At 30.2% G+C, this 27,138-nt stretch overlaps 1 protein-coding gene and 1 pseudogene across 1 annotated transcript; both read left to right on the top strand.

Moving 5' to 3' along the window:
* The first annotated feature begins 13,569 nt into the window (after nucleotides 1-13,569).
* LOC112099617 lies at nucleotides 13,570-14,306 on the top strand (annotated as a pseudogene).
* Nucleotides 14,307-20,598: 6,292 nt separating this feature from the next.
* On the top strand, nucleotides 20,599-24,102 carry LOC18050292 (NAC domain-containing protein 86). The gene is made up of 3 exons (XM_006441277.2): nucleotides 20,599-20,829; nucleotides 20,934-21,214; nucleotides 23,753-24,102. Exons 1-3 carry the CDS (start codon nucleotides 20,673-20,675, stop codon nucleotides 24,056-24,058), a joined length of 744 nt encoding a protein of 247 aa, XP_006441340.1. The 5' UTR covers nucleotides 20,599-20,672; the 3' UTR covers nucleotides 24,059-24,102.
* Nucleotides 24,103-27,138: the final 3,036 nt, after the last annotated feature.

Here is a 27,138-nt window from a genome sequence, read left to right as displayed (position 1 = left end):
AAAATAAATCTCAAAATTAAATTTTTATTTTTAATAAAAAAATATAATTACAAAAATAATTGCAAAATTTTTGGATATAATAAAAGTCCCTAAATTATTAAAAATTTTGATTTATTTTTTAATAAATAAATTCATTTATTTTAATAAAATTTTGTAAAATTACATTTTTTAATAAATAAATTCAGTTATTTTTTATTAAAATTTTACAAAATTATAATTTTCTAATAAAAATAATTATTAAAATTTTTATAAAATCTAAATTTAATAAAAATTAGTTGAGCACCTCTAGTTGAGATTTATTTTTATTAAAATTAGGGATATTTTTATAATTATAATTTTTTATTTTTCAAAGGTTTTTATAAGATAAAATTGTCTGTTAATTTATTTAGGGGTAAAATTATCATTTTTTTAAATTATTTAACAGCGTTAGTGAAAAAGTGGCTAATTGATATAAAATAAAAAAAAATGTGGTGCAGAAAACATGTTCGAATTTTGTGGTGGTTGGATGAACGTAAGGTAAAACAGAGGTGGGGCAATTATAATTTCCCTTAGATAAAATTATCAAATTAACAATTACACAAAAACATGAGCACACATACTGCATCTTAGTTTTTTAAATCTACAATTAGGTTTTAATTACATATATATATATGCACTGTCGTAGTAGTGTATTCAAAAGCATCAAAATATCAAAATCAACAGCACTATTTTCTATAAATGTCCATACTGTTGCCATCATGCCATTTACTGTAGCAGTATTTCTCTACAACATAAATCCCCAATTAGTAGTTACCATTTTGGCAAAACAAAAAAGATTAATTTTTTAAGAAAAAGAAAAAAAAATATCTTATATAATTTTTAAAGAAAAAGAAAAAACTTACAACCAATTTGAGCGACTGCTTTGCCCTTCAAATCTCTCTTTGTTTGAACTAGGGCAGATTGTGAAGTGGTCCCACCATATTTGTCTCCCTCTCTAATTTTAATGCCACTTGTTTGTGGCACTGAAAATTGATCAAAAGGTGTGTTTGTTATTGTTGATGCATTCTTTCGTCTATCTTTTCCTCTGCTTATTCCTGCTGCTTCCTTTGTTGCTGAACCCCTTGTTGATTGTTTTGGGGTAGGCGCAGAAGTATTAAGTGATGGCTCAACTGCTGATCCATCAGATGCTGAGTTTCCAACAACGTTCACTCCTGTAAATGATGATTCTAAGCTAGAGGTTGCTGCCAAGTTCTTGCGATGCTTCTGTTCAGTATAGTTAAAGTAAATTTTATAGTTATAATGTTAGTACACCTAATCCTTATGATAAATTCATATTACTCCCAACATATAGTGACAAAACTTCAATTTACATCCCAAAAAATGTAAAAACATCAACTTACCTCCCATATGTAGTCACTCTAGATAGGGGCAATTTGAAGATAACGTAACAGTAACTAAAAATATTTTCAAAAATAAAAAATTAAATTGTAAGCAAATTCAAACTTACCAATATACGCGTTGTCTTCTTACCTCGACAGTATGAACAACATACTACAAACCTTCTTCTATGTACTAGTGGTTCATCAACCTCCCTTCTTCTACATGTTTTAGGTCTGTCAGGTGGTCTTTGAACAATTGCAGGTAATATTTCATTAGCTTCAACATGTGGCCATTTAGATTTGTCCGGCAATGGATGAATAATGCCAGCATAACATCTCAAATATACATACTTTAGGAAACAAGGGCAACATACTTCTCATAAGTAGCCCAAATATGAGCTATATTAGGCATTGCATGCTTATAAGGTAAGCCACTAATCTGCCGCAGCCGACAACTAAATGTATTCTCTTCAAGGTTGACAATATAAGACTATTGGCCTGTTTTAACTTCATATAAGGCATCACTTGTTGGTATGACGTGATAATTTCTACCAACCTTCAGCATGCTGTTCATCTTCTTATTAATAAAAGCAGGAATATCACTTGACCACTTCAAACAAGTTTGTCTTCTCTCAATTATTATTTTCATCATGCTCTTTCTAGTGTGCTCCACCAAAGCTATTGTGAGGTACAATTTTCACACTTAAATATAATATAATTTAGGAAAAATATCCACCGTCCACCTGTTTTTTACAACTTTTTCAAAAATACACAATTCCTTCTTTTTTTGGCTGGAATCCACCTAAAGTTACATTTTGTTTCACTTTTCCACTTCCGTTTGGAATCCGTTAAGAAAATTAAAAGAAACTTAAAAAAATGATCATTTTACCCCCAAAATGAAAATTACAATTTCACCCAAAAAAATACAAAAAATAATCAGATTTAATGATGAATATCATTATTGGTACGTTAATGAAGTACAAAAAAATCTTAATTACTAGAGATTATAACTCAATGAATAATAAAACTCTATTTATCTTAAATTCAATTCATGGTTTGTGAGATTGTGTTATTTTTAATACTACTGTTATAATTTAGCATTCTAATTACAGACATATTTAAAAAAAAACATGCATTTGATGGTTGGGGAATTAATTTCTTTATTAACCGATGGAGAAAATAATTAGATTTAATCTAATTATTTTTGACAAATTTTAAGGTGAAATTATAATTTTCGTTTTGAGGGGTAAAATGGTCATTTTTTTAAGTTTCCGTTAGTTTTCTTAACGGATTCCAAATGGAAGTGGAAAAGTGAAACAAAATGTAACTTTAGGTGGATTCCAGCCAAAAAAAGAAGGAATTGTGTATTTTTAAAAAAGTTGAAAAAAATTGGTGGACGGTGATATTTTCCCTATAATTTATTTTAAGTTAACAAGCTCCCTTAAGTATTAAAATAATAATAATATAAAATATTTATTCTAAGTAATGATGACATAAATATGATGACATAAGCAATGACATGAGTGATGATGTAAAAGAAGTATGTAGAGAAAGTTAAGAATTATATAATTTAGTAAGTAATTTATGAAGATTAATCTCAAGCATTTCAAGATTTATGGTGGCAAAATCCTAGCCATCCATTAGCCTTAAGAAATTCTATAAATACCCCTTACCCCCTTTCATTTTCAATCCAACCTAGAAATTTCATTCTCTTCTATTCTAAGTCATAATATCAAGAGTAGAGAAATCCTTAATTTAGAAAGATCTAGAGAAGTCAAGGTCAAGAGGTAAGTAACATTTCAACTACAATGTAAGGAAAAAAATATTTTCATATTTAACTTCAGTTTTAACCATTCCTTTATATTGTGATGGCTATTATGATGTGATTAGTTATAATCTAAATTCTTATATGGTCGGCTATGCCGCCTAATCTATGATACTTAATTACGTAATGGTCGGCTCTACCGCCTAATCTATGATACTTAGTTACGTTATGGTCGGCTCTGCCGCCCAAGCTATGATACTTAATTATGTTATGGTCGGCTTTGCCGCCCAATCTATGATACTTAGCTATGTTATGGTCGGCTTTGCCATCTAATCTGTGATACTTATACTTAATTATGCTATGGTCGGCTATGCCGCCTGTATTAAAGAATCTTGTTCTTAAATAGTGTTGTGTTGATTCTGTTATGCATCTAGGAACTTCAAATGTTATAATATAAGTTGCATTAGATACATGTATATCATGGATTACATTATGAAGAAGATATTTCAGAAAATGAATTTATAAAAAATAGGTGGCAAAGTTTCTAAGGAAGGAAAGCCCTCAAAGTTAAGTAAAAAGAAATCTTTTGGGGACGGTGATACATAACGCCCAAAAAATAAACTAATGAGGCCCAAGGGCATAACGTTTAAAGAATAAAAGTGTCAGCCTTATAGTGCAACATACCTAGGGCTTTAACAAAGTTGTTTTGTAAGTTTCTTTTAAAAACTTAATATGATTATCCATATGCATAATAAGTTATACATGCATCTAAGTGTTATCTTACTGGACATTAGCTCATAAAGTCCTTACAATGCAGGTAATGATAAATAGGGTAAGCTGGCGCCAAGTCCTAGGCAAGACGAAGTGCATATGGACATAATAGACCTTGGGATTTTATGATGGGCTCAGTTTTGTTTTAATAAAAAAAATATCTTAGCTTTAAGTAATAATCCAATTTTGAAATAAATTATGGAATCTCTGTATGACTTTTACTTTATGTAAGAAAGTTTTGTTTGTTGTGTGAATTTTTTTTAATCCATATTTATAAAAGCACAGTGTTTTAAACATCTTTAAAATGAATATTTAAGTGGAGTGTTACAGCTATAACTGGTGCTTTTCTCATTTCACCAAGCCATGCATTCCAACTTTTTGTCATGTTGTTTGTTGTGTGATTACACTTTACTCAAAGACATGCACTGACTAATGCTTGAGATTTAACTTTCTCAGCCACTGAAATGCATCTTCATCAATTTTTCATATACCATTCATTGCCTTTACAAAAATATCTTTAGTTGATACTCTAACTGCCCTTCAAAACTCATCCCTTAACTCCACTTATAGGAATCTTGTCTCGAGGTTTGCAAACACATGTCTTGCACAGAACCTATTTTGTGCTTTAGTGAACTCCAAATGAAGTGCATTAAGTACTCCTTTTGTCTGTCAGTCATGAATGTCAACTGCCTATCATCAACTAAATACTCTTGCAAGTGGCTAAAAAACCGAGTCCAGCTTTCAGTATTCTCATATTCACAAACACAAATTGCAATGGGAAATATCCTTTGATTTGCATCCAAACTTACTGCTAAAAACAACACACCTTTAAATGGTCCTTCAAGTGATAGCCATCAAGCCCTATGAATGGCCTACAACCCTCCTTGAACCCATATATAAGGCCTAGGAAGTTTACCATAATCTTTTGAAACCCGCACTTATCAGCGGGTGTGTCATGATTTGTCACTTTCAACAAGGCCAATGCCCCTGGCATTTGCTGTTTGATGACATTTGCATAATCCTACAATGACTTGAAACTCTCAACATGGTCACCACCATAGCTGATTTTAAAATTCTTCTCTTTGCCCTATAAACCTTTTGTGGAGCAACGGTCACCCCATGCATTTTTTTTTTCAGATCATCCACAAGTATGTCAACACCTATCTTTGGATTAGCAAGCACTTTATTATGGTACTTTCTTGTTATCCAAGCTTCAGTTACCTTAAGATTGTTATCGAGACCTTTACATGTGTGTATGTTGTGCAAAGTCCGAATCTGAAAGCACTTGCCCCAGTTTTGAAGTGCAACATATACTCTAAATGGGCACTTGTCTGCATAACAACCACACAAAATCCTTTTTCTCTCGAACTTGATCCTCATACCCTTGAAATTTTGTTGAATACAGTAATCCTTCAGAGCCCATGCAAATTCTCTGAAATTCTTGAACACTATTCCCTCTCTAAATTCTATTGAACATGTGCTCACACAATGCATGAGACATCCTGCTAAATGAATGCTCATCCTCTGAGTGTCAAAGTGGCCCATAGTCACCATTGTCACTTTCATATCCATCAAGTAAGTCATCATCTTCTTTGTTTTGAACTTCGTCTTCAAGTTGACTCTTATATGCTCTTGTGGCTTCACACATGTCATCTTCTAATTCAGACTGGATGTGGAAGTCTATTTCCTCAACTGGTAGCATCTCATCATCTTTGTCTGTATGTCTTGTTGGGCCAGCACCATCATCCAAGTGGCTTGATTTACTCTTTTTGCTTGCCTTGGGCTTGTGTATGACTTGCTCAGAATCTACAAAGTTAGCCATTCTCTTCTTCTTTATGGTCTTTTTATCAGCCTTAATTGTAGTAAAATGAGGCATCCTCTGATTTGTAATCCTTTGAGAAGCTCTAATTTGGACAACAATAGACTTTTTCTTGTTAGCTTGCCTATGTGAATGGGTGATAGTAATAGGTGACTTGCTGACATTTTTCCTCTTTCTTTTACAAGGTTCATTTTGCACAATCTCTGATGGTAAATCATTAGTAGGCACTGTATCTTCTGCTTGATCAATTGCTACCTCTGATTGAGAATGTGCAACCATGGATCTTCTAGACCTATGGGATGTATTACTCTTTAAAGATTGGGACAATGGTGGATCAACAGCCTCAACATCTTCCTCATTAGCTTCCACTGCAAAGTCATCCAAGCCTTCATCAACAACATGAAAATCATATAAGTGATCATTATGCTGTGAAAGGTGTACAGAGTTAGTTTTACCCTCATCAGCACCCTTTTCTAGACCACCATCACCTAAAGGATGATTAAATGTAGGTATTGATAATGAGGTTTCCTCAAACTAAGGTGGTACTGTTGTTGCTGGTATTAAGAATGAGGTTTGATCAAAATGTAGTGGTAGTTCTGGTGTGACTTGATTAAAACATGGAAATGTTTTATCTGTAGCCCCTTTTGTAGGAGTGACAAAGGGACCAAACACATTGAGTTGTATATAGTTGCTGATAGGTGCCTTCAATTTCTCTAGTACCTTTTGTGTAGTTTGAATATCATGTTCAACTTTAGTGGGGACTCATGAGTAAGATCCGAATGTGGTGTGGACTTAAAACTGGTGATTTGAGCTGTGGTTTGTGTTGCAATCTCAGGTTCTGCTGCTATGGTGGGTTCAGTTGTAGTTTGTTTTGCAAGCTCGAGTTTTGCTGTAGTGGTGGGTTCAGTTGTGGTTTGTGTTGCAGGCTTAGGTTCTGCTGCAGTGGTGGGTTTAATTATGGTTTGTGTTTCAGGATTGTCAGCTTTTGTTGTAGTATCAAGTTCAGTTATGATTTGTGTTTAAAGATTATCTTTTGCTGTAGTGGTGGCCTCAGGTGTAGACTCTGATTCTGAAATGGAAAGCCTACAAAATTTGGTCTTTGAAATTTTTCTTGAACACTTTCTTGCCATTGACTTTCTTTTACCACCTCTTTTTTCAGTAGCAGTTGCATGTACCTATTGTTGTGCTTCAACATTGTCGGTTGGTTGCCTCTGAAACACAAATAACACACTCTAAGGTTCAGCATCAGGCCCAGTAGTAATATCTTCTATATCATCCTCGAACAACTTCCTTTTAATTACATTCGTCACATTAAGTGGTATGATGGTCATGTCAAACACAATCTCTGTAAACTTCTTCTCATTGCACAACTGCCATATCTGATACAGCTCATGATCATTATCTATTGTACCTTTCTTCTCATTCCATGGCAGTGTAACTTCAATGATGAATCTCTCATCTCTATAATTGTTTCTCCCAACCATTTTTTTCATTGCAGCATTGATCAGAACGATTCTATTTAGAAAGTCAGGGTCAATGAGGTCAACCTTAAAAGTTTCACTAAGAAAGCTGACAATGCATTTCACCCTCAAGTGCCCCTTCCATAACAAAAACATTACAAATATTAATAACAACACCAATGTAAGCATGATATCTAAAATTAAAAGCAAAACCAAAATATTCATCACCAAAACCAAAACATACAAGAAATATATCAATAACTCAGTTTCTTAGTTATGTTTGCTAAACAACCACTTTTTTTAATCTCCAGCAGCAACTTGTTTGTGAAGGAAATACTATAAATTTTGTTAATGGTACAATGAAAACAAAATGCCCCAATTCACTAAGAACTAGGGTTTAAACCTATTTTTCTTCAAATAATAACAATAATAGTACAAATTTTTCATATATACAGGTCATTGTTATAGTTAATATTCTCCTGCATTTTAAAAAAATGATGCTAAACCGATTTTAATGGAAATAACTGAATGAAAAAATTAAATTCCTTACCTCTGCCATCGTAAGGTTGTTGTTACCAGCAATCACTCTCCAATGGTCACTTTTTTTGTTGTCTTTCGAACAAAAAATGAGTTGTTTATGGCCAATATTTTGATGCTCTGTTTCAAAGTTTCTCTCTCTAAACTGTGAACAAGATGATGGTTCGCGCCAAGAGAAAAGTATCCTCTACTGTTTTTACATTTAACCACTTATATATTTTCTCATTAAAAAATTTGAAAATAATTTATTATAAAAATATTACCCTATATAAAATTATAAAATTCTAAGGAGTGGTTGAAAGACTACCTTGATTTGACATGTCATAATTCTTTAGGCTAACGCTCGTTACGGTATTTGTTCAAATACAATTTTACCCTTTAAGCTCATAAATTAAACGAGAAGATCACGGCAATTGGGGTGTAGAGTGATGTTTTAGTATCCTTGGGGGGTATTTTGAAGATAGTCACTTTAGTAGGGAGGCACAATGAAATTTACTCTTTTATACTTGGTTGGAAGTTGGTTGGGCTTCAATAGGCCAACATACTTGTAATGTAACATTGAGAAAGAAATCATCAACTACTTAACTTTTGATAAAAGCTTAGACATATACTCAAATATCTACAAGTATATGGTATTCTAAATGTATTAATATTAGTAATTAGTATATCCTTTTAAATAGTACTTTTGTTATTGGAGTTTGTATAAGTAGAGCTTTTACCAAAATGATTTTTAGTTATTTGATTGTTAATAAGAGTTTTTATTAAAAATAATAAAAATTACTTTAATAGATAATCTTTTCTAAACTTATGTTATGAAAAAAATGAAATAAAACCATCAAATAAATGAAAGATATTTTAGACATTTTAACACTATACAAAATTGTTTTAACCTCTACTCTCAAAAGTTTAAAAACATCTGTTATGGTCGTCATTCGATTCAAAGAATTCTCCGTTTCAAAACCATACATGAGATGAAAATCTCATACGACTCCTCCTTTATGTGCATTATGAGAGCTTTTAATAGAGGTAAAATAACTTATTTAATCATAAAAACCTCAACTCAAAAAACAACTAAACAATAACAAACTTTTTGAAAAGAACTTATGAGATTAAATATGCTTGTTAGATAAGCAATACCAAACATGCACTAAGGCTCTTTTTGGTATAGATTTTTCAAATATAACTTATTTAAGTAGAACTTTTACAAATAAAACTTTTGTTCGAAAAAATTTTAGTTATTTGGTTGTCAATGAAATCTTTTATTAAAAATTATAAAATTACTTTAATAGATGAGATTTTAAAGTTATATTATGAAAATAATGAAATAATATTGTTAAATAAGTAAAGTATATAAGCTGATAGCCTGATACTAATTGGATTAGTATTAATTATAAATATTGTATCATGTATTGCATTAATATTACTTATATGTGATTCTGCTTTTTATTTTATGATTAAGTATGAACTTTAACAATTAATACTAATACAAAACACTTGTTTGGGATTGAGATTAGGCAGCTGTGACTTAAAAGTTATAGCACTAAAATGTTTAGTAAAACTAGTTATTGTAACTTGAAAGCTAAGTTGATTTGATTTTGCACTTATAAAAAATCTATTATATCTTTATTAATTTTCTCAAAATTATTATTTAAAAATTATATTTACTAAATAATATTAACTTTTATTTTATAGTTATAACATTTTTGCTACAACAATAAGTTATAGCACCTCAATTTCAAACAGAGCCAAAGTTGCTAAGCTTGAACGCTAAAACAAATGCAATTCATCACTAGATGCTAGTGCATAAAAAATAAGTTACTTACTATATTGTATATCACACAAAAGAAAAATCAATGGGAATTTTGTTCGTCTTATTTGTAAGAGATCATCAATTAGTGAATTTTTATGAATTTTGCATGATTTATGATGAATAATATTGGATAAATTATATCATAATTAACATAATCTGGTTGAGTGGTTTATTTTGTTAATTGAGTAGCTTTCAAGTTATTTTATTTGGTTGGTCACTCGAGTTCAATTATATATAGGGTAGAAGGTTCAAAAGAAATTTGATTGCACTTTGTTGATTCCTCTAGCTTTAAAAAAATTTAAGAAATAAAAAAAATGTCACGTACATATTGACAGAGACCAAAGACAAGATGTTTACCCGTAGTAGCAAAGTACTTGATCATTTGCAAAAACTTAAGATATTATTTAAAGAAATTATATATTAATATTAGTGAAACTATTACTTGTAGGTTACAAAAGTAGTTTGTAGCTTTTATTTTGCATATAATGGTTGGTTGAATTTATTATGTCATCAGTTGTTAATTTCAATGAAGTAGTTATTTTTTAAGCAAACAATTTTTTGCCTGTAAGTGATCGGCCCATAACCTGCTTTTTAGGTTACTCCTAATTGACTGCATGTTTCTCTACCAACTATGAGATGATATTTACGGTGTGTTTATTAAACGAAAATCTGAATAGGTGGGGATTTGAATGAGCTGGAATGAGAATGGGAAATTTAAATAAAAATAAGTTGTTTACTTAAGCTAAACGAATTAGAATTTGAATGAACTACATTCCTATTGATGTGTTTACTTTATCTTAAAATCGAACTGGACTATTACAAGTTACTAAAATATCCTTTGCTAATTGTTGTGTTATTATTATTACTACTACTATTATTCTATTACTGATAATAAAAGACTTGTTTGTAAATAATACAAAACTTTAGGTATTTTCATAATTTTTTTAGGGACCAAAATGTAAAAATAATGGAACTTGATGTAGGGCAATTTAGGGATTATAAAAATTCAATTAGGGAAAATAGATAGTTTTGGGAATTGGACTTTGATTCTCAACTTCCCTTGGGAATGAAATCAATGGGAATGATTCCCAAATTTGTGGGTTGCGCCCGATTCTGATTCTGATTTTGATTCTCACCCTTATTTTATAAATTAAAAGCTGTGAACGATTCTGATTCCGTATTCTGATTCTCTAATTAGGATCTAAACACACTCTTGAAAATGACCTTGTTAAAACGCAAGCTAATTGGGTATGTTATCCCATTGGCAAAGTAGTCTTGGCCTAGATAAAAAGAATCTAAAGATGAGTGACCAAAAAAAAAAAATAGTAAGAGAGGACGGAAGATTCAAAAGATGAGAGAAAAGAGGAAAAAAATATTATGAGCAACATGAATAAACCTATCAATATGGGGTTGGAAGAGGAAAGCTTCACTGTCTGATGGAGAATAGTAGTTTAAAATAAGGTTGTTTTAGTCATTAATAGTGGTGTGTTTTAAGAAAGTTATATTATTTTTAAATATTGTTACTGTAGGAAAAATACATGCTATACAATATAAGAGAAACAAATTCTGAATTTAGAAACATAAATTGGGACATTACAAAATAACAAATATTACAACTAAAATAACATTTACTGCAATGAAATAATAACAAAAAATAAGACAAAAGAATATAATGCAAACCAAGGACTATCTAATACTATAGTTTCTTTAAATTAAATTCAACTCTTAGAGTCAAGTGTTTTAAGATTTAAATGACGTCTGTTTCCTAAGATACAATGATGATTAATAACTTTGGTGCACAATCAAGTTATGCCAAAGCAAACTTCCACTGTGTCTGAACTCTATCAAAATGGATATGTGACAAGGGAAGAATATGAATTAAAGATTATGTAATCCTATTCTTCTATCTGTCATTTCTTTTTGGACATTCTATATGTCTCTTGTTTCTCATTATCACTTTCTTGAAATGAAAAAGAAAGGCAATTTATAGAATTTAGTAGAGGGGCATTTTTATCCATAAATTTTGATTTAAGTTTTTTTAAACCCACTTGTAACCATTACTTTTAACATATAATTAAAAGCATAACCCTATTAAACATTTGATTTAATTCTTAAATTAAATTAAAAATATAAATGTTGCCTCATTAACCATATATTAAATTTTGGATTTAGTTTCATATTAAAATATGAATTAATTTACTGTTATAATGTTACAATAAATTCTAAATTTAAATAGTAGTTGCACATAATAAATTCTAGAATTGATTTCATATTTAACTAGCCATTATAATTTTTATAACTCTTGTTTTTATTCAATGAAGTTAAGGTTGTACTTTAAGGGATAAGTTATCATTCACTATAGCATCATTTTGAGTGTACAAATATATGATCTTGAAGTACTCACAAAGGAAATTTTGAATCATCCTTGACTTTCTATTTACAGTAAGTGAGTCATACTCAAAATTATGCTTTTAAATAGCAACTCATTATTCCATTTTTTCAATAGATACAAAAATGAAAAAAAAAGGTTTTAAAAGATTTCTTGAAGGGTGCCAGAAGTCCAACTCTAATGATAATAAGAGTGGAGTTATTTGAATCCAATAAATTATTCATCAAACCCATAAATTTTACAATATTTTATTACAAACATGTCCTTCAAAAAAATTACTTGTAAAGAGTTCATTTGTTCTTGTCCTTCATCCGTCTTTCCTAGTATTAAATTTGTCTCTCTAGGAAGTCAAATTCAATTAATCTTCCTTTTGGACAAATCATCTTAGGCAATCCAATCAATTATTTTCCATGGAAAACTTAGTCTTTCATCTTTACAGACAAAACATCACCAATCTATTAACTTAATGATTCTATTCATAATATTCTTCTATGGAGATACTTATTTTGCAAAATTCTTCTTTGAAAGCTTGGTTAATGGTTACGACCAACCTATCGCAGTTTACAATTATATAGAATAGACTTAACACGATGATACTTATTCTATATATCTATGGAGATGCTATTAAACATTGAAAACTATAAACACGGCTCAACTAATGATTAGATGATAAAAGTTATTAAATAAATATAACCTAAAAGAATATCTTCGAGAGGCTGGTCTTTAAAAATATTGCAAGTTCATTCTTATCAGATATAGTTGTATTGATACATATGACATGAGAAATTGAGTAGAAAATTACTGTGATTGACTGAGAAAATGGAAGATGATGGAGGATATTTTGGGAATTATGATGGATGTTTAAAGTAAAAATATAATCTTAAAATTTTAATACCGTGTCTAATGAGTTATTAGGTATAGAGAGTAAATTTGTGTAGTTCCTACTTTTAATAGTAATATTCTCTCTCTACTCTTTCTCTTTGTTTTTTTTTCTTGCCTTTTACTCATTTTATCCTTAAAGTGGTACTATTTGCACCTTATAAAAATCCTTATAAAACCCCACTTCTTAGGATACCCCCTTTTTTTTTTCTATGAGGATATCCCATTTAAAGCTATTAAAATATCGGTTTCAGTCTAAAAACCCCCCCTATAATTGCAGTTATAATCCCACATTTTTTTTTCTCTAAAAACCCCAATCTCACTCTCTCTCATAGGGCTCCATTTCATTCTCTCTTCATAACTAGAACATTTTAAAGCTTGTTCTTAAATTCTTCAGTTGCTAATGAATCTTCCTTTACATTTGTATTATCTCTCATAATAAAAAATTATTTGTGCATTTCTCAAATTATAGATGAAAAAAATATTTTGATATTCATTTGTTTATATTTCGAATATACTTCTTTTTTTAAGCAATTATCCACTGACCACTTATTTTTTCATACTTTTTCAAAAAATACACATCCTTTTTTTCTTTGGAGAATTCCACTTGAAGTTTACATTGTGTTGCACCCGTCTATTTCTATTGTCACCTATTAAGACCTTGCTGATGTCATATGGATAAAATTGTCATTTGACTCGAGTAGAAAAAAATAAGTTAGAAACGGAAAAAATGGCAAAAGTGGTCTAGAGTTTCGTTGCGAGTGTCTCCCAAAAATGGCTTATGATATTGACCAATATTTGTGCACCTGAAATTTGCAAGTTGGAGAAGTTGGAGAAGGAAGTGGTTGCATCAGTTTCTAATTATGTTGAAATTGTCTCATTCGATGAAGATGGTAATGGTTATCTTACTATGTGCTTGGATAAGAAGAAAGCAACAAATCTAAGACTTGCTGTAATTGCTGTTAGAACAAGTGGGCATAGGGGGCTTGGGAAGCTTTCAATAAGAGGAAACAAATATAATTACGAAGTCACTTTGCCACCTCAATATTAACCTCGTATCCTTTGTAGATTTTGCTAAAATGACGCATGTTTCAAGAAGAACAACAAGAAGAGAGGGCACCTCAGTGCCATTCATGGTCATATCGGGAAATACAAAAAGGATCTTGGAGGTAGCAATAATGCCAGAGACATGCACCACCACAGAGTCCTCTTCAAAACGTATCATTCAATTTTTTTTACTATAGTAGGTATGAGGTAATTCCACAAGCTCCACAACAAGTACCATTACCCCATCATCAACATCGACAAGATTTTGTCCATACTCCCACAAGACGTGAAAGCAAAGGCCAGCAAGGGCAACATTCCAATGATTAATGTCACTCAGTTTGACTACTTTAAGGCTTTGGGCAAAGGTGTTTTATCAGAGAACTAGCTCATCGTTGTCAAGTCCAAGCTTGTTTCTATACCACTAAGAAGAAGATCAAGGAGGTTGGTGGCGTTATTGTGCTCACAACTTAGGGTTATTTCGGTAACTCTACCTTATTTAGGGCAAGAGAATATTATACGTTTGAGGGGCAATAATGTCATTTGACCAATATTCTGTTAATTCTCTTAACTGAGTGAAGAGGGAAGTGGACAGGAGGGGTGGGCAAATAAGATTTTGGTTCGGGTTATAAATTCTAGTTCATTCATATTAAAAAGCCTAATTTTATCTCCATAAAAAAATAATTAACTAAATATGAAACAAATTTCTCATAATCTTATTCATATATTAACTAATCAATTAACATAAAGAATTCTATATTTAACAATTAACAAAAAAATTAACAACAATTAACAAAAGAAAATTAAGAAATTAACTAAAAATTAAAGAAATTACTAAATAATTAATTAATAGGAGATTAGAGAGAGAAGAAGAAATATTTGTTAGTGGAGGAAGAAAAGAAGAAGAAGAAGAAGAAGAAGAAGATGTTTGGCAGTAAGGAAGGAAAGAAGAGAAGAAGAATTGAAGAAGAAGAAGATGATGATGTTTCGCAGTGGCGGAAGGAAAGAAGAAGAAGAAAAAGAGAAGGAGAAATGAAGAAGAAGAAAAAAAGAAAGAAAAGAAGAAGAAAAGAAAAGAAGAAGATGATATTTGGCAGTGGCTGAAGAAAAGAAGAAAAAAAATAAGAAAGAGAATAAAGAAGTGGAGGTGTCAGGTGGCGGTTGATAAGTGTATATTTGGGAGTTGTGACGTGTTGTTAGGGCTATGAAAACGTTGTTAAATTATATATACTTTTTTAATTTTCTTGGTTAACCCGAAGCGAAATACAACTCGATCAGGTTTGAATTTTCAACCTAAACGGGTTGCAAACTTCTGTTCGGTTCGGATAAACCTAATTCAAACACCCACCCCTATGGATAGGTGCAACAAATGTAAACTTCAGATGAAATTCTGCAAAAAAAAAAGTTTATTTTTAAAAAGTATGAAAAAACTAGCTATCGGTGGATACTTATCATTTTTTCCCCTTCTTGTAGAGACTTTTACTTAAATAATTGAGAACAAATTTTTAGGCATTCTTTTTAATAAAAGAATCAAATATTATAACTTTTAGTAAACCAGTGATTTTTTTTTTGTTTTGTTGTGTCTTATGAGGAAGAAACGTGGGGTTTAATTAGTTTGTTTTCAAGTATGAAGGGTGAAATTTCAAATATATAAATAAGAGTTTGATAAAAGTTTTAAAGGGGTGTCAATAGTCCAACTCTTGTCCTTCTTGGATTTCTCACTCTCCAATTTTTTGGGGTTCTCATGGGCTTTAAATGAAGATGCGCTTTTGTGGCTTCCTTGTTTTAGAATAGCGCTATCAGCACCCTTTTATTTTCCTAATAAAACCCTCATGCATGGCATTGTAAATACAGACATTTATTATTCCAAATAAAGAGTATTGCTTTTGACACCCTATTACTAGATAAAGTTACATAAAGGACTTTTATAATTTAATTAAATTAAAATGTCTTTATAAATAATGACCCCTTTAAATCTTAATATATGATATAATTAAAATTTTTTTTTACAAAATCAAAATCAATGAAGAAATATATTACCTAATAATAAGATTTTTTTCTTGAGAAAGTATATTTAGAATCTAGTAACTTATTCTAAATGATAGTAAATTTTAATTAAAACTCTATTAAAAGGGTTTCATAAGAATTTTAAAAGGGTTGGAAGCTCTACTTCTAATTAAACCCTCTAATATTTTTCTCTTAAAAAAAATCATGAAATCTGATCTAATGAGCTCTTTGCCCCTTAATAAACCATACCCACAAAAATAAGTTGATATTGTTCGCTTTGGACACACAATTTGTTATGGTTTTTTGTTATTGGTTTTGCATTCAATTATGTCCATAGTCTACTTATTTAGGAGACCTCATGACTTATAAACTAGTTTAAGAACTCTCTCACCAGCAATATATGATATTACAAGTGGAGATGACCAATGGGCTCATGTGTGTTTGTGCCCGTGTCGCGTCGTGCCCACTATGTGTTTCACGCCGTGCCAATTTTGTCTTTTGCTTAGGCCCGGCTCGGCACACGTGCCACACTCACTTGTGCCGTGCCCACATATACCATGCCGTGCCTAAGAAAAAAAGCCCAATAAACTTTTCTTTTTTTAATTTTTTAAGAGTGCATTCTAAGCTGTTGGCATATTTTTTTAGGTCTTTGTGCTTTTTGAGATCTATGCCTTTAATTAAATTTAATATAATCGAAAATTGAAAACTCAAGTCCATATTCAATAATAATAAACTAATAATAGTAAGAGAATGTAATATTAATTACTAAGTTTGACCTTATAGTATTAGAATTTTTTTAATACTTAACAGTAATAATAATAATAAATTTTTCTTAAGGGTTAACTTAATTGTTAACTTGGACCTACATAAAGTTATAGATCATAGTTCACAATAATATTAATGCATATTTATAAAATTGTGATATTTATAATTTTATTCATTAAAATCATGATATCAATTATAGTTTTTTTTTGAAACTAAGAATTAAATGAATTTAAAAAATTCAATTTCAATTTATTTGTAAAATCATAAAATTTTAAGTTTACTTTCATTAAAGAATAAAACGTACTTATTGCGGGCTTTTTCATCGTGCCGTGCTTTTAAGGCCTGCGTGCCTAAAATTTTAAGTCTGACCCATCCCACATGCATGTCATGCCGTGCCGCGTGCCCCACTGAAACGTGCTCGTGTCATGCCATGTTGTACAGACACGTGCCATGTTAGTGCCAATGCCACGTGCCGTTCGGCCCATTGGCCATCTCTAATTACAAGTAACCCATACCTTAAAAGAACTTTTAGGGCTTGGTTTTGAGTCCTAACGTATGATAGCTAGGACTCTTCTCCCTTCTTTATTCCAATATACGCTAGGACTCTTCTCCCTTCGTAATTCCAAAATTAGGTAGTAGTCATTTCCTCCACTATGAGTGGAGTAAGTTTTCCTCCAATATTTATAGATTATGCCATAATAGACCTTATCTAAATTGTCTCAGTATATTTATAAATATTAGTAGAGTTTTAATTGTAAGGTCAAATAAAAAATCTTAAAATTCACATGCATTATTGCATTTTTTTTCTTTTCCTTCTGTTTTTTTTTTTGCAATTAAAAATGGCTCAAACATGAGGATAATGAATCACTTTGCGGCGATCTAATGCTAATAACCTTTCCGACCTCATCAAGAATCAAAATACAAAACTGAAAGAGGATTTTGTATATGTGAGAGTGAAGTGGAAGAAAAAATTAAGTTTAACATGTACACGTGCCACATGGCACTGTTCGATTAGTGTCCACACTTCTAACAGTACTCAATGAATCTCATAAATCTGCCACTTGTTTAGATGCTCATCATATGGCCTATATATATATATATATGTGTGTGTGTGTGTGTGTGTGTTATCTCGTTCCTTCACTTTTGTGTTGACCTTATTGTTGAAGCTGCTTATAATACTAATAGCCCAGGATATAAAGAAAACAAATTGAAAGAAATTAACTGTAATAAATTAGATAATATAGAAGTGCTTTTCTTTTACCACACAGGCCATAGCTAGCAAAAGAGCAAAAGTAATTCAGAGATGTCAAATGATAAACCATCTTTTTCCACTTGATTGACGACAAAATCTTGAAAGATTGTAAAATGAAGAGGAAAGAGATAAAAGTACAGATTATGAAAAAAAATGTAAACAGATCGAAGATTGATTGTTCCCCGAGCAATTATTTCATAATAGGGTGGGGATTTAAAGAAACAGAAAGTACGACCGATTGAACTACAGAAAAGAGTGCCATTATATCCTTAATTTTGAAACCTATCTCTATTGAATAACATGGGATCAGGGGCAGACCGAGACTCTTAAATTACTCCGGGATATATATATAAACATATAAAATATATATATATATATACACGTTTGTGTGAATGTCTGTACATATACAATAAGGGTTCCTCTATGATGCTGTAAAGTTTTTTACAGCATCAATAATGTATTAATTGTGAACCGTTAGATCTAATCAATGGTATACAGTATTTGTACTAAAAAAATTTAAAAATAATGGTAACCGTTCAAGTGGGTGGATAATTTTTGTAAAATAATTGTGATCACCCTTAGAGTTTGAAACAATTTCACTTAAATAGTATATTTATTTAAAATTACTTTTCAGCCCCCCTTTAAATTTGTAATATGATAATCTCTTTTAAACAAATCTTTCAAAATCAGTTACCATTAAGTATAAAATATAATATCAAGTAGGTTATTTAACACAAAGTCTTGTAATAATTTGTATTGTATGAATTTAATTACAAACCATTAATACCTAAACAATAATGATAATAGAAAGCATTGCAATAAACTATTTTATATGTGTTTTATTAATAATACTATATGAGTCATAACAAATGAGAAATATTTTATTCACCAATTATTATTGAAAAATATATGTCTATATAACTATAGAGTGAGAAATATTATGATTTAAATTTTTATCAAAAAATTAAACTATTTATTTCATGCGATTCAATGGTGGAGGATATAACATTATAAAATGTTGCTTTGACTTTCAATATCAACCATTAGAGTATGAGATATTAGTGGGTCAAATATTGTGCCATAATTTTAAGTTAAAGTATTCCAAACCATATCTTTATAATAGAAATATAAAAACATACAATGATTTTTTTCCTCATTTTGTCCATTAAATATTATTTGTTGTAATAGTTTATTTATTGTCACTATTTATTATCATAATAAAAGTAATGACTCTTCGTAGCATAAAAATTTTATAATTACTATCAAAGAGTAACAATAAAATTATCTTTCATGATTCATAAACTAAAGTTAATTAGGAATATGTGTTAGATTTAACTTTTATGAAATTAACAAAGTGACATTTGAAAATAAAATGAAAACAAACTTGTGAAAGTTAAATTTTATAAGGCTGAGATAATTTCCTACCATGTTAATAAAAATCTAAAAATATACATGATATTCTTCACTTTTTTTTCCAACGTAAATATTATTGGAGGCAATATTTTATTTATTGTCACTATTAATTATCACAACAAAAGTAATGATTCTTAATAACATAAAATTTTATAATTACAATCTAAGGATATCAATAAAATAATTTTTCACGGTTCATAAACTAAAGCTCATTAGGAATATATATTAGATTTAACTTTTGTGAAATTAACAAAGTGATATTTGAAATTAAAATGAAAATATATAGGCTTATAAAACATAAAATTCCTATCATGTAAGGATATTAATTGTAAGATAAATATAAAGTTAAGAGAATAAGTATGTTAAATGGGTATTAAAAATAATACATACTTCATGATCAATTATACAATGACCCTTAATATTATATAAAATAATGAATATTTTAATATACGATATTAAATTTTATTAAAACATGTGTGATCAAGTAATTTTTATGTTACAAGCAATCTCAACAATGAGTTTATTGATGTAACTATGATATTTACTTAAGTATATGTACTTAGTTGTGTTATTTATTACTATTATATCATATATAAAATTTTCAATTGCAACTTATTTATTTGATTTGTATTAAATAACCTACCATTATATTTTATACTTAATGGTAATAGATTTTGGAAGATTTATTTAAAAAAGATTATCACATTTCAAATTTAAAGGAGGATTGAAAAATAATTTTAAATACAATATGCTATTTAAGTGAAATTGTTTCAAACTCTAAGGATGATCATAGTTATTTTACAAAATTCTCCACCCATTACACGTTTACCATTATTTTTAAATTTTTTTTTAGTACAAATATTGTGTACCATTGATTAAATCCAATGGTACACAATTAAAAACATTATTGATGCTGTAAAAAAATTACAGCATCATAGAGGAACCCAATAAATAATAAAGAAAAAACATAAACATCAACCTAACGGCGTGCGTAAACCTATTTCTCTTTGTTTCATATTCCATATATGTATATACATATGGACTTAAATAGCAGCATGCATAAACCCAATGGCGTGCATGGACCACCACATACATATGAACCGATGTTCAAGAATATATAAATAGGCGGTTATTAGAGTTGGAAAGATGTGGAAGAGTTAATGGATAAAGAACTCGAAGCATTATTTTTATGAGAAAGAAGAAAGGGCTTGCAAGAAACGTTTGTCTAAGAATCTTTAAAAGGCAAAGTGAAAATGAACCAAAGAGAAGGGGACTTTGAATCCTTTATTTATGAATTACAAGTCATGATAGTTGTAGAGATAAAAAGAAAAGAGTATAACTACTACACTTTGCACAGAGAGCAAGTGCTCAATCATAAGGTCGGAAAATCACAACAAATTAAAATGGCACCTGTAGGATTACCTCCTGGTTTTAGATTTCATCCGACGGATGAAGAGCTTGTGAATTATTATCTGAAGAGAAAAATAAACGGCCAAGAGATCGAACTTGACATTATCCCTGAAGTTGATCTTTACAAATGTGAGCCCTGGGAATTAGCAGGTCTTTACTAATTAATTTCTGTTTGATGTATATCTCTTGTATTAATTTCTCATTACAACTTACTATAATATTTTCTTGTCGTAATTTCATTTGCATTATTGTAGAAAAATCATTTTTACCAAGTAGAGATCCAGAGTGGTACTTCTTCGGACCGCGAGATCGGAAATATCCGAATGGGTTCAGAACAAATAGAGCAACGAGAGCCGGATACTGGAAATCGACCGGCAAAGACCGGAGAGTTACGTACCAGAGTCGAGCCATTGGAATGAAGAAAACGCTAGTTTATTACAGGGGGCGAGCTCCTCAGGGAATTAGAACTGATTGGGTCATGCATGAATATCGCCTTGATGACAAAGAATGTGACGATATCTCTGCTGGAATTCAGGTAGTTGGTACATTATAAAATTTATCATTACTCAATCTTTATACACACACACACATATATATTTACTGATTAATTAATTTATATGATTATCATCATCATCGTATGTATAATTCTTTTTAATCAGTCCTGGCTAGCTTACAGAACATTTTAATTTCCAAATCATTGGCTTTCTTCATACCATCCTATGGTTAAAAGATCAACTTTGAATTTACTATGAAAATAAAAATTAAACACACATAATTTTAGCTACAATTAACTTTTTTTGGATAGAAGCGGTTGTCGACTCTCAGCCAATTACTTGTTTTTGAATATCTTCTTCCATCTTACGAAACAAATTCTGTCTTTTAAAATTCTAAATTTGCAAACTTTTGTCTGTAATAATTTTATTTTCTTTTAGTTTGTTTCATTAATTTTGACAATTATATGACCTCGGTTGAGTTGCAGGTGAACTAATAAGTCTTAATAATTTTATCTCTCAAGGCATAAAATTCAGTTGAATGTATGCCGTAACCATTGAGAAAAGTATTTTTTTAATCATTTCTTTATGGTACAAAGTACATAAAGTAAGTTAAAGTTTCCTCTATTCACCTAAGGGCTTGATCGTGTATTTTTCATGTAAATTTATTTAACTGACCATTTGAGTTCAACTCAAAGAAGATAAGGACAAAAAAATTAACTTTATCATTGGAGTTCATTATTTCATCATCATCGTAGATAAATTAAAACTCTTACAATGTAAAATGTTCTTATAGAGTAGTGGGAAGAATTAATTAAGGGTCATTCATATTTAGGCCTTCGCTATTTGTAAAAAAATGATTAGTAAAATGGATGATTGGAAAATTGTTCAATTAAATTTTAGGATTAGGCAGCATCAATGATATACGGTAATGATGAAATCTCCAAACGTGAAAAGTGCATGACGTGCATGGAAAGTAAGAAGCCAGCGTCACTGTTCCCTCACATTTCATGTCTTTTAATTGTTTTTAATTGTTTTGTTTTTGCAATAAAAATCAGATACAAAAATCGCTGACATATTCGTTGCTTGCTCTAGAATAGATCTTTGATCTCTTAAGTTGGAAATATTGGCTAAACTTCGATTTTGTTTTTCTTTAGTGAGACAAAAACAGTATCCCCTCAGAAGCCACGACTTGTATTAAATTTGATTCAACATACTTTATCTTTTTTAAAACTCTCTGATCTATGATTGTAGATTCTGTCAAAAATGTCTTATGTAAATCATTTAGGCTGTTTATATGCTAGAGCAAACCCAAAAAGCGGCTTCTCCATCACTTTCATGGTGAAGAATGTTGTCGGCTGCTTTTTTACTTTATTCCAAACACCAAAATAAGCCAACGAATATCAAAATCTAGAGGCATGCCCTGATCTGAATATCTCATTGGTTAACCTAGCCTTCATTTTCCTATTTTAATTTGTTTCACGTTCCATATTTATTATCTAATATCAACATGAGCTAATTGTGCGTGACTCTATTATATTGCAGCATTTGTAAGTAATATAATCACTTTTTTTTTTAATTTGTAATAATTTTTTGTTGTCTGTACAATTTATGAGCTAATTGTGCGTGACTATATTATATTGCAGCATTTGTAAGTAAAATAATCACTTTTTTTTTTAATTCGTAACAATTTTTTGTTGTGTGTACAATTTATGTATTTAGTAGAATAAAAAAGTTGTTACTAATTTACAGAATGTTTTTCGATGATAACGGTAATGTTGAGGGGCTTAACTTAAGATTTTTAGGTATCCAATCCAAAAAACTAGTTTATTGGGTAGAGTGATCTATTCTACTTATAAATCCAAGTAACTCTCCCCACCCCACACTATTGGACCCCGGTCAACAATCTTGAGTTGTTCCGCCGCTATATTCTGGTTACTAGAGTCTAGTTCTGACAGCAATTGTTGGGAGACTTGTCCTAGGATTTATACTTTCTAGGTATCAAATTCAAAAGATTAACCTATTGGGTGGAGTGACTTATCTTACTTACAAACCCAAGTAACTTCCTTTACTATTTAATGTGGGACACAACTCAACAGGAAAAATTATAGGTTGACTTCTGATAATTAAGTTGCATTAGGATACCTCATTTGGACGTCTATTATTTGGAAACAATATATCTACTTGCCACTACCCACTAGGATCAACCTAAAACATTGACTCTTCACTTTCATATCTTGACTCTAGGCATTGCTATCAACAAGGATTTGGTTTAAGACCTTTACCCTTTACAAGCTAAATTTGAACCTTTTTTTTTCCTCTGAAGTTTCTTTAAGGACGAAGAACAGAACACACTAATCACCAGTTCTTACCTTTATTATTACTCAAAATCGGGTGACATAGGTGCAAAAGCACATATATGGCTAGCTGAAATACACATAAAGATCACTTTGTATGTTTCTCACAATCCAATGTTAAGGTTCCACTAATGCATGCAATAATGTTATTAATTTGTTACTATTTTATTCAGTATTCAATTTTTGACATATATTTTACTAATTATATTTGGCTGTTTTTGGCAGGATTCTTATGCATTGTGTCGAGTATTCAAGAAAAATGGAATTTGCTCTGAAATGGAAGATCAGCACGGGCAATGTAGTGGTTTATCATCATCCTTAATGGAGAACTCGCAGCAAAGTCATGGAATCAGCATTGAATGTGAAACAATGTCACCAGATGTTCCAATAAATTCATCATCTTGCATTGATGAGGAAGACAAAGATGATTCATGGATGCAGTTCATCACAGATGATCCGTGGTGTTCTTCCAACAGTACTTCTACTACTTTTACTGGTGACCAAGTTTCTCATTTGGAATTCACTAACTGAAATTAAGTGTTATTATTATGATATTCAAAGAAAACAAGCAAAAATATTGATGCTAGTGGGTGAATAACATAATGAAGAAGGACCAAAAAAATATATTGGTGTTGCTGATTTATTTCTTACAATAAGTTTCAGAAGAAGAAAAGAAATATATTCATAAAATTTGTCGGTTCCCATTGGTAGATTCTCTTTAATTTGCTGTAGTTACGTATTTTGTCATATATTGGTTTGGTTGGTGGTTTCTGTCGAGGCAATTCACAGCATGCTATGTGGATTTTTGTTTTGACGTTTTGTTCGAGGTGATGGTTCGAGTGTTATTCATAACTTGTGCATGGAATAAAACGCAGTTATTATTTGGTGCTATACACTAGGGAGATTGCCAATTTTCTCCGTACAGTAATCAACATATACCATTTTCCTCTTATTATTTTTATAAGTGCCAAAAACCTCCCTGATAGCATAAGTTTACAATATTATCCTTATTTTCAACTACTCTTTTATTTATGTTTATTATAAATTAAATAAATCACATGAATAGAAACTAAATAAAAAATTAAGCATTAAAAATAAGAAATATATGTTTTGATATAAGAAAAAAAATTAATAATAAAATTTTGTTCTTGTACTTATTTATTTTGTGAAAATTTTCTTATAATAAATGTATAAGAAAGTTATTATAAAATGATAAAAAAATTGTTATAAGAAAATTTGAATGACAAATAAAAATTTATTATAAGATAAATAATAAAATATTTTGCCTATACTTTTTACATTTAATTTTAAAATATTACAAAATGTTTATTATAAGAAAATGTTCACAAAATAAATAATTACAAGAAAAAAAATTTATTATTAATTCTTTTGCTCATATCAAAACATAAATTTCTTGTTTTTAATATTTAATTTTTTATTTAGTTTCTATTCATACAATTTATTTAATTTATAACAAATGTAAATAAAAGAGTAATTAAAAATAAGAGTAATATTGTAAACTTATGTTGTCAGTGGGGTTTTTGGCCATTATAAAAACAGAAAGAGTGTAAATGGTATATGTTAATTACTGTAGGGGGGAAAGTGGCAATCCCCCCTATACACTATGGTATTAGTTTTGTGTTTTGGCTTTTTATCGTCTTGTGTCCATGCAACTTCTTCTATCAATATCAAATTACGTGTTAGAAGCATAAAACATCAATTTTACATAATTGGGGGAATCGAAAATGTATAATTACAAAATGTATTTGAAACTCCAAGTACACATGTTCAATATCGAATTTCTAACAAATTAAGGCTTGTTTATAATTTTTGGTCGTTGATCGTGCTTCCAAAAGACAACTTCACTCTTAATGTTATGGGTCAAAGATTAATTATTTAGAACAGTATGGGTCAACAATTAATTATGGGTCAAAGATTAATTTGTTTACGACAATAATCCAAACTATGATTCTTCAAGCAAAAAAAAATCAAACAAATAGCAAATAGAAAACAAAAAAGAAGAATAAAATTAATCATACAACACAAGAATTTACATGGAAACTCTTATATTGGAAAAACCATCACTGCCAAATGGACAAAGAAAAAATCCATTATGCATTTCCAGGTGATGTCGTTTGAGAGAACAACATTTCATCTGGTGGTATTCTTTTCTAGATGCTCACAACGTTCATCCTCTTTGAAGGTCAGAGGCAACACTCAAAACCCTGATAACACCTAATCTATTAATAAACTTACTGTTTACTTGCAAAGAAAATTGAATATTCTAAATTCATACAAACAAGTTAACCTAACATCCTTATATATAGAGAATATTTTTTTGCAAGAGAAGTATTCATTTCCTTATGCAAATTGTATTCCTCTTTGAATAAGTTAAGTCCTAAAAGGAAATTACTTATTCCTAAAATAAGAATCCTTCTAAATAAGAAAGTATCTTAGGAGACATATTTCCTAGTATTTTCATAACATAAAGCCTTATTGAAAAATGCGACATATTTCTTAACATAATTAAATATTTTAGATGCGGATTTAAGCTTATGACCCACTCATGAGAATATAGTTTTTCTATTGCTAGTACAGTCGGATTTGTTAGGGGTTATTCAATTATTTAGAAAAAAAAGAATCATTAATGTATTGAGCTATATTTTGGATTATTTTGGAGGTGCAACAACTAATTACACCAAAGACATATTGTTTTTAGAATTTCTCATATACTAAGAGTTTTTAATTAAGTTATAGTTACTTATATGGGTTGGGCGCATCACCTTAGCATGATCAGTAGAAGCTTGTAATTTAGATAGATAAAGTGGATCCCACATTGAGACCTGCTAATTTATTGTTTTAAATAACTATTCTACAATGTCAAAGTGGGTGGGTCCAGAATAGAATCCACTAACCTGTCCAAATGACTCACTGGTGAGAATAATTTGTCTTTATTGGTGGTAGAGTCGGATTTGTTAAAGGTTATTCAATTAGTTTCCAAAAAAAAAAATAATAATTCAAGTATTGAGCTATAATTTAGATTATTTGTGAGGTGCAACAACTTATTACACTAAAGACATAATATTTTAGAAACCCTCATATAAGTTTGTAATTAAGGTTAGCTACTTATATGAGTCGGGTGCACCACTTGAGCATAATCACTAAAAGCTTGCCATCGGATAATGGGGCATAATTTATTGTTTTTAAATAAATATTTTACAATGTTAAAGTTGGTGGGTCCCATACTGAATCCACTAACCTATCCAAATGACAATATTTGAATGGTCATGGACACCGACTTATGTTAAAGTGGTGGACCAGACTATGTAAGTTTTTGTTATTATCTAAAAATTGATACTATAGTAGACTCAAGCCACTATATTACGACATCCAATTTAGGTTGTGGTTTACAAGACATAGATGTGTTCAGAGTTCAATTTATATTAAACTCTTAACTAAGTCCATTTAGAGGACCTTTGCCTAGAAGGGCATGCCTTATAGAATGGGCTAATAGAGAATCAATAACCCTATAAAGCCCATAAGTGACTTAAACAACCCATTAGTGCACTACCCATATTTGGGCTACATAAAGATCATTACTTTGATGTAAT

The sequence above is a fragment of the Citrus clementina genome, unplaced genomic scaffold, assembly GCF_000493195.1.
Source record: "Citrus clementina cultivar Clemenules unplaced genomic scaffold, Citrus_clementina_v1.0 scaffold_3, whole genome shotgun sequence".
NCBI lineage: Eukaryota > Viridiplantae > Streptophyta > Magnoliopsida > Sapindales > Rutaceae > Citrus > Citrus x clementina.
The sequence above is the reverse complement of the archived record's forward strand: the minus strand, read 5'-3'. Positions and strand labels throughout refer to the sequence as shown.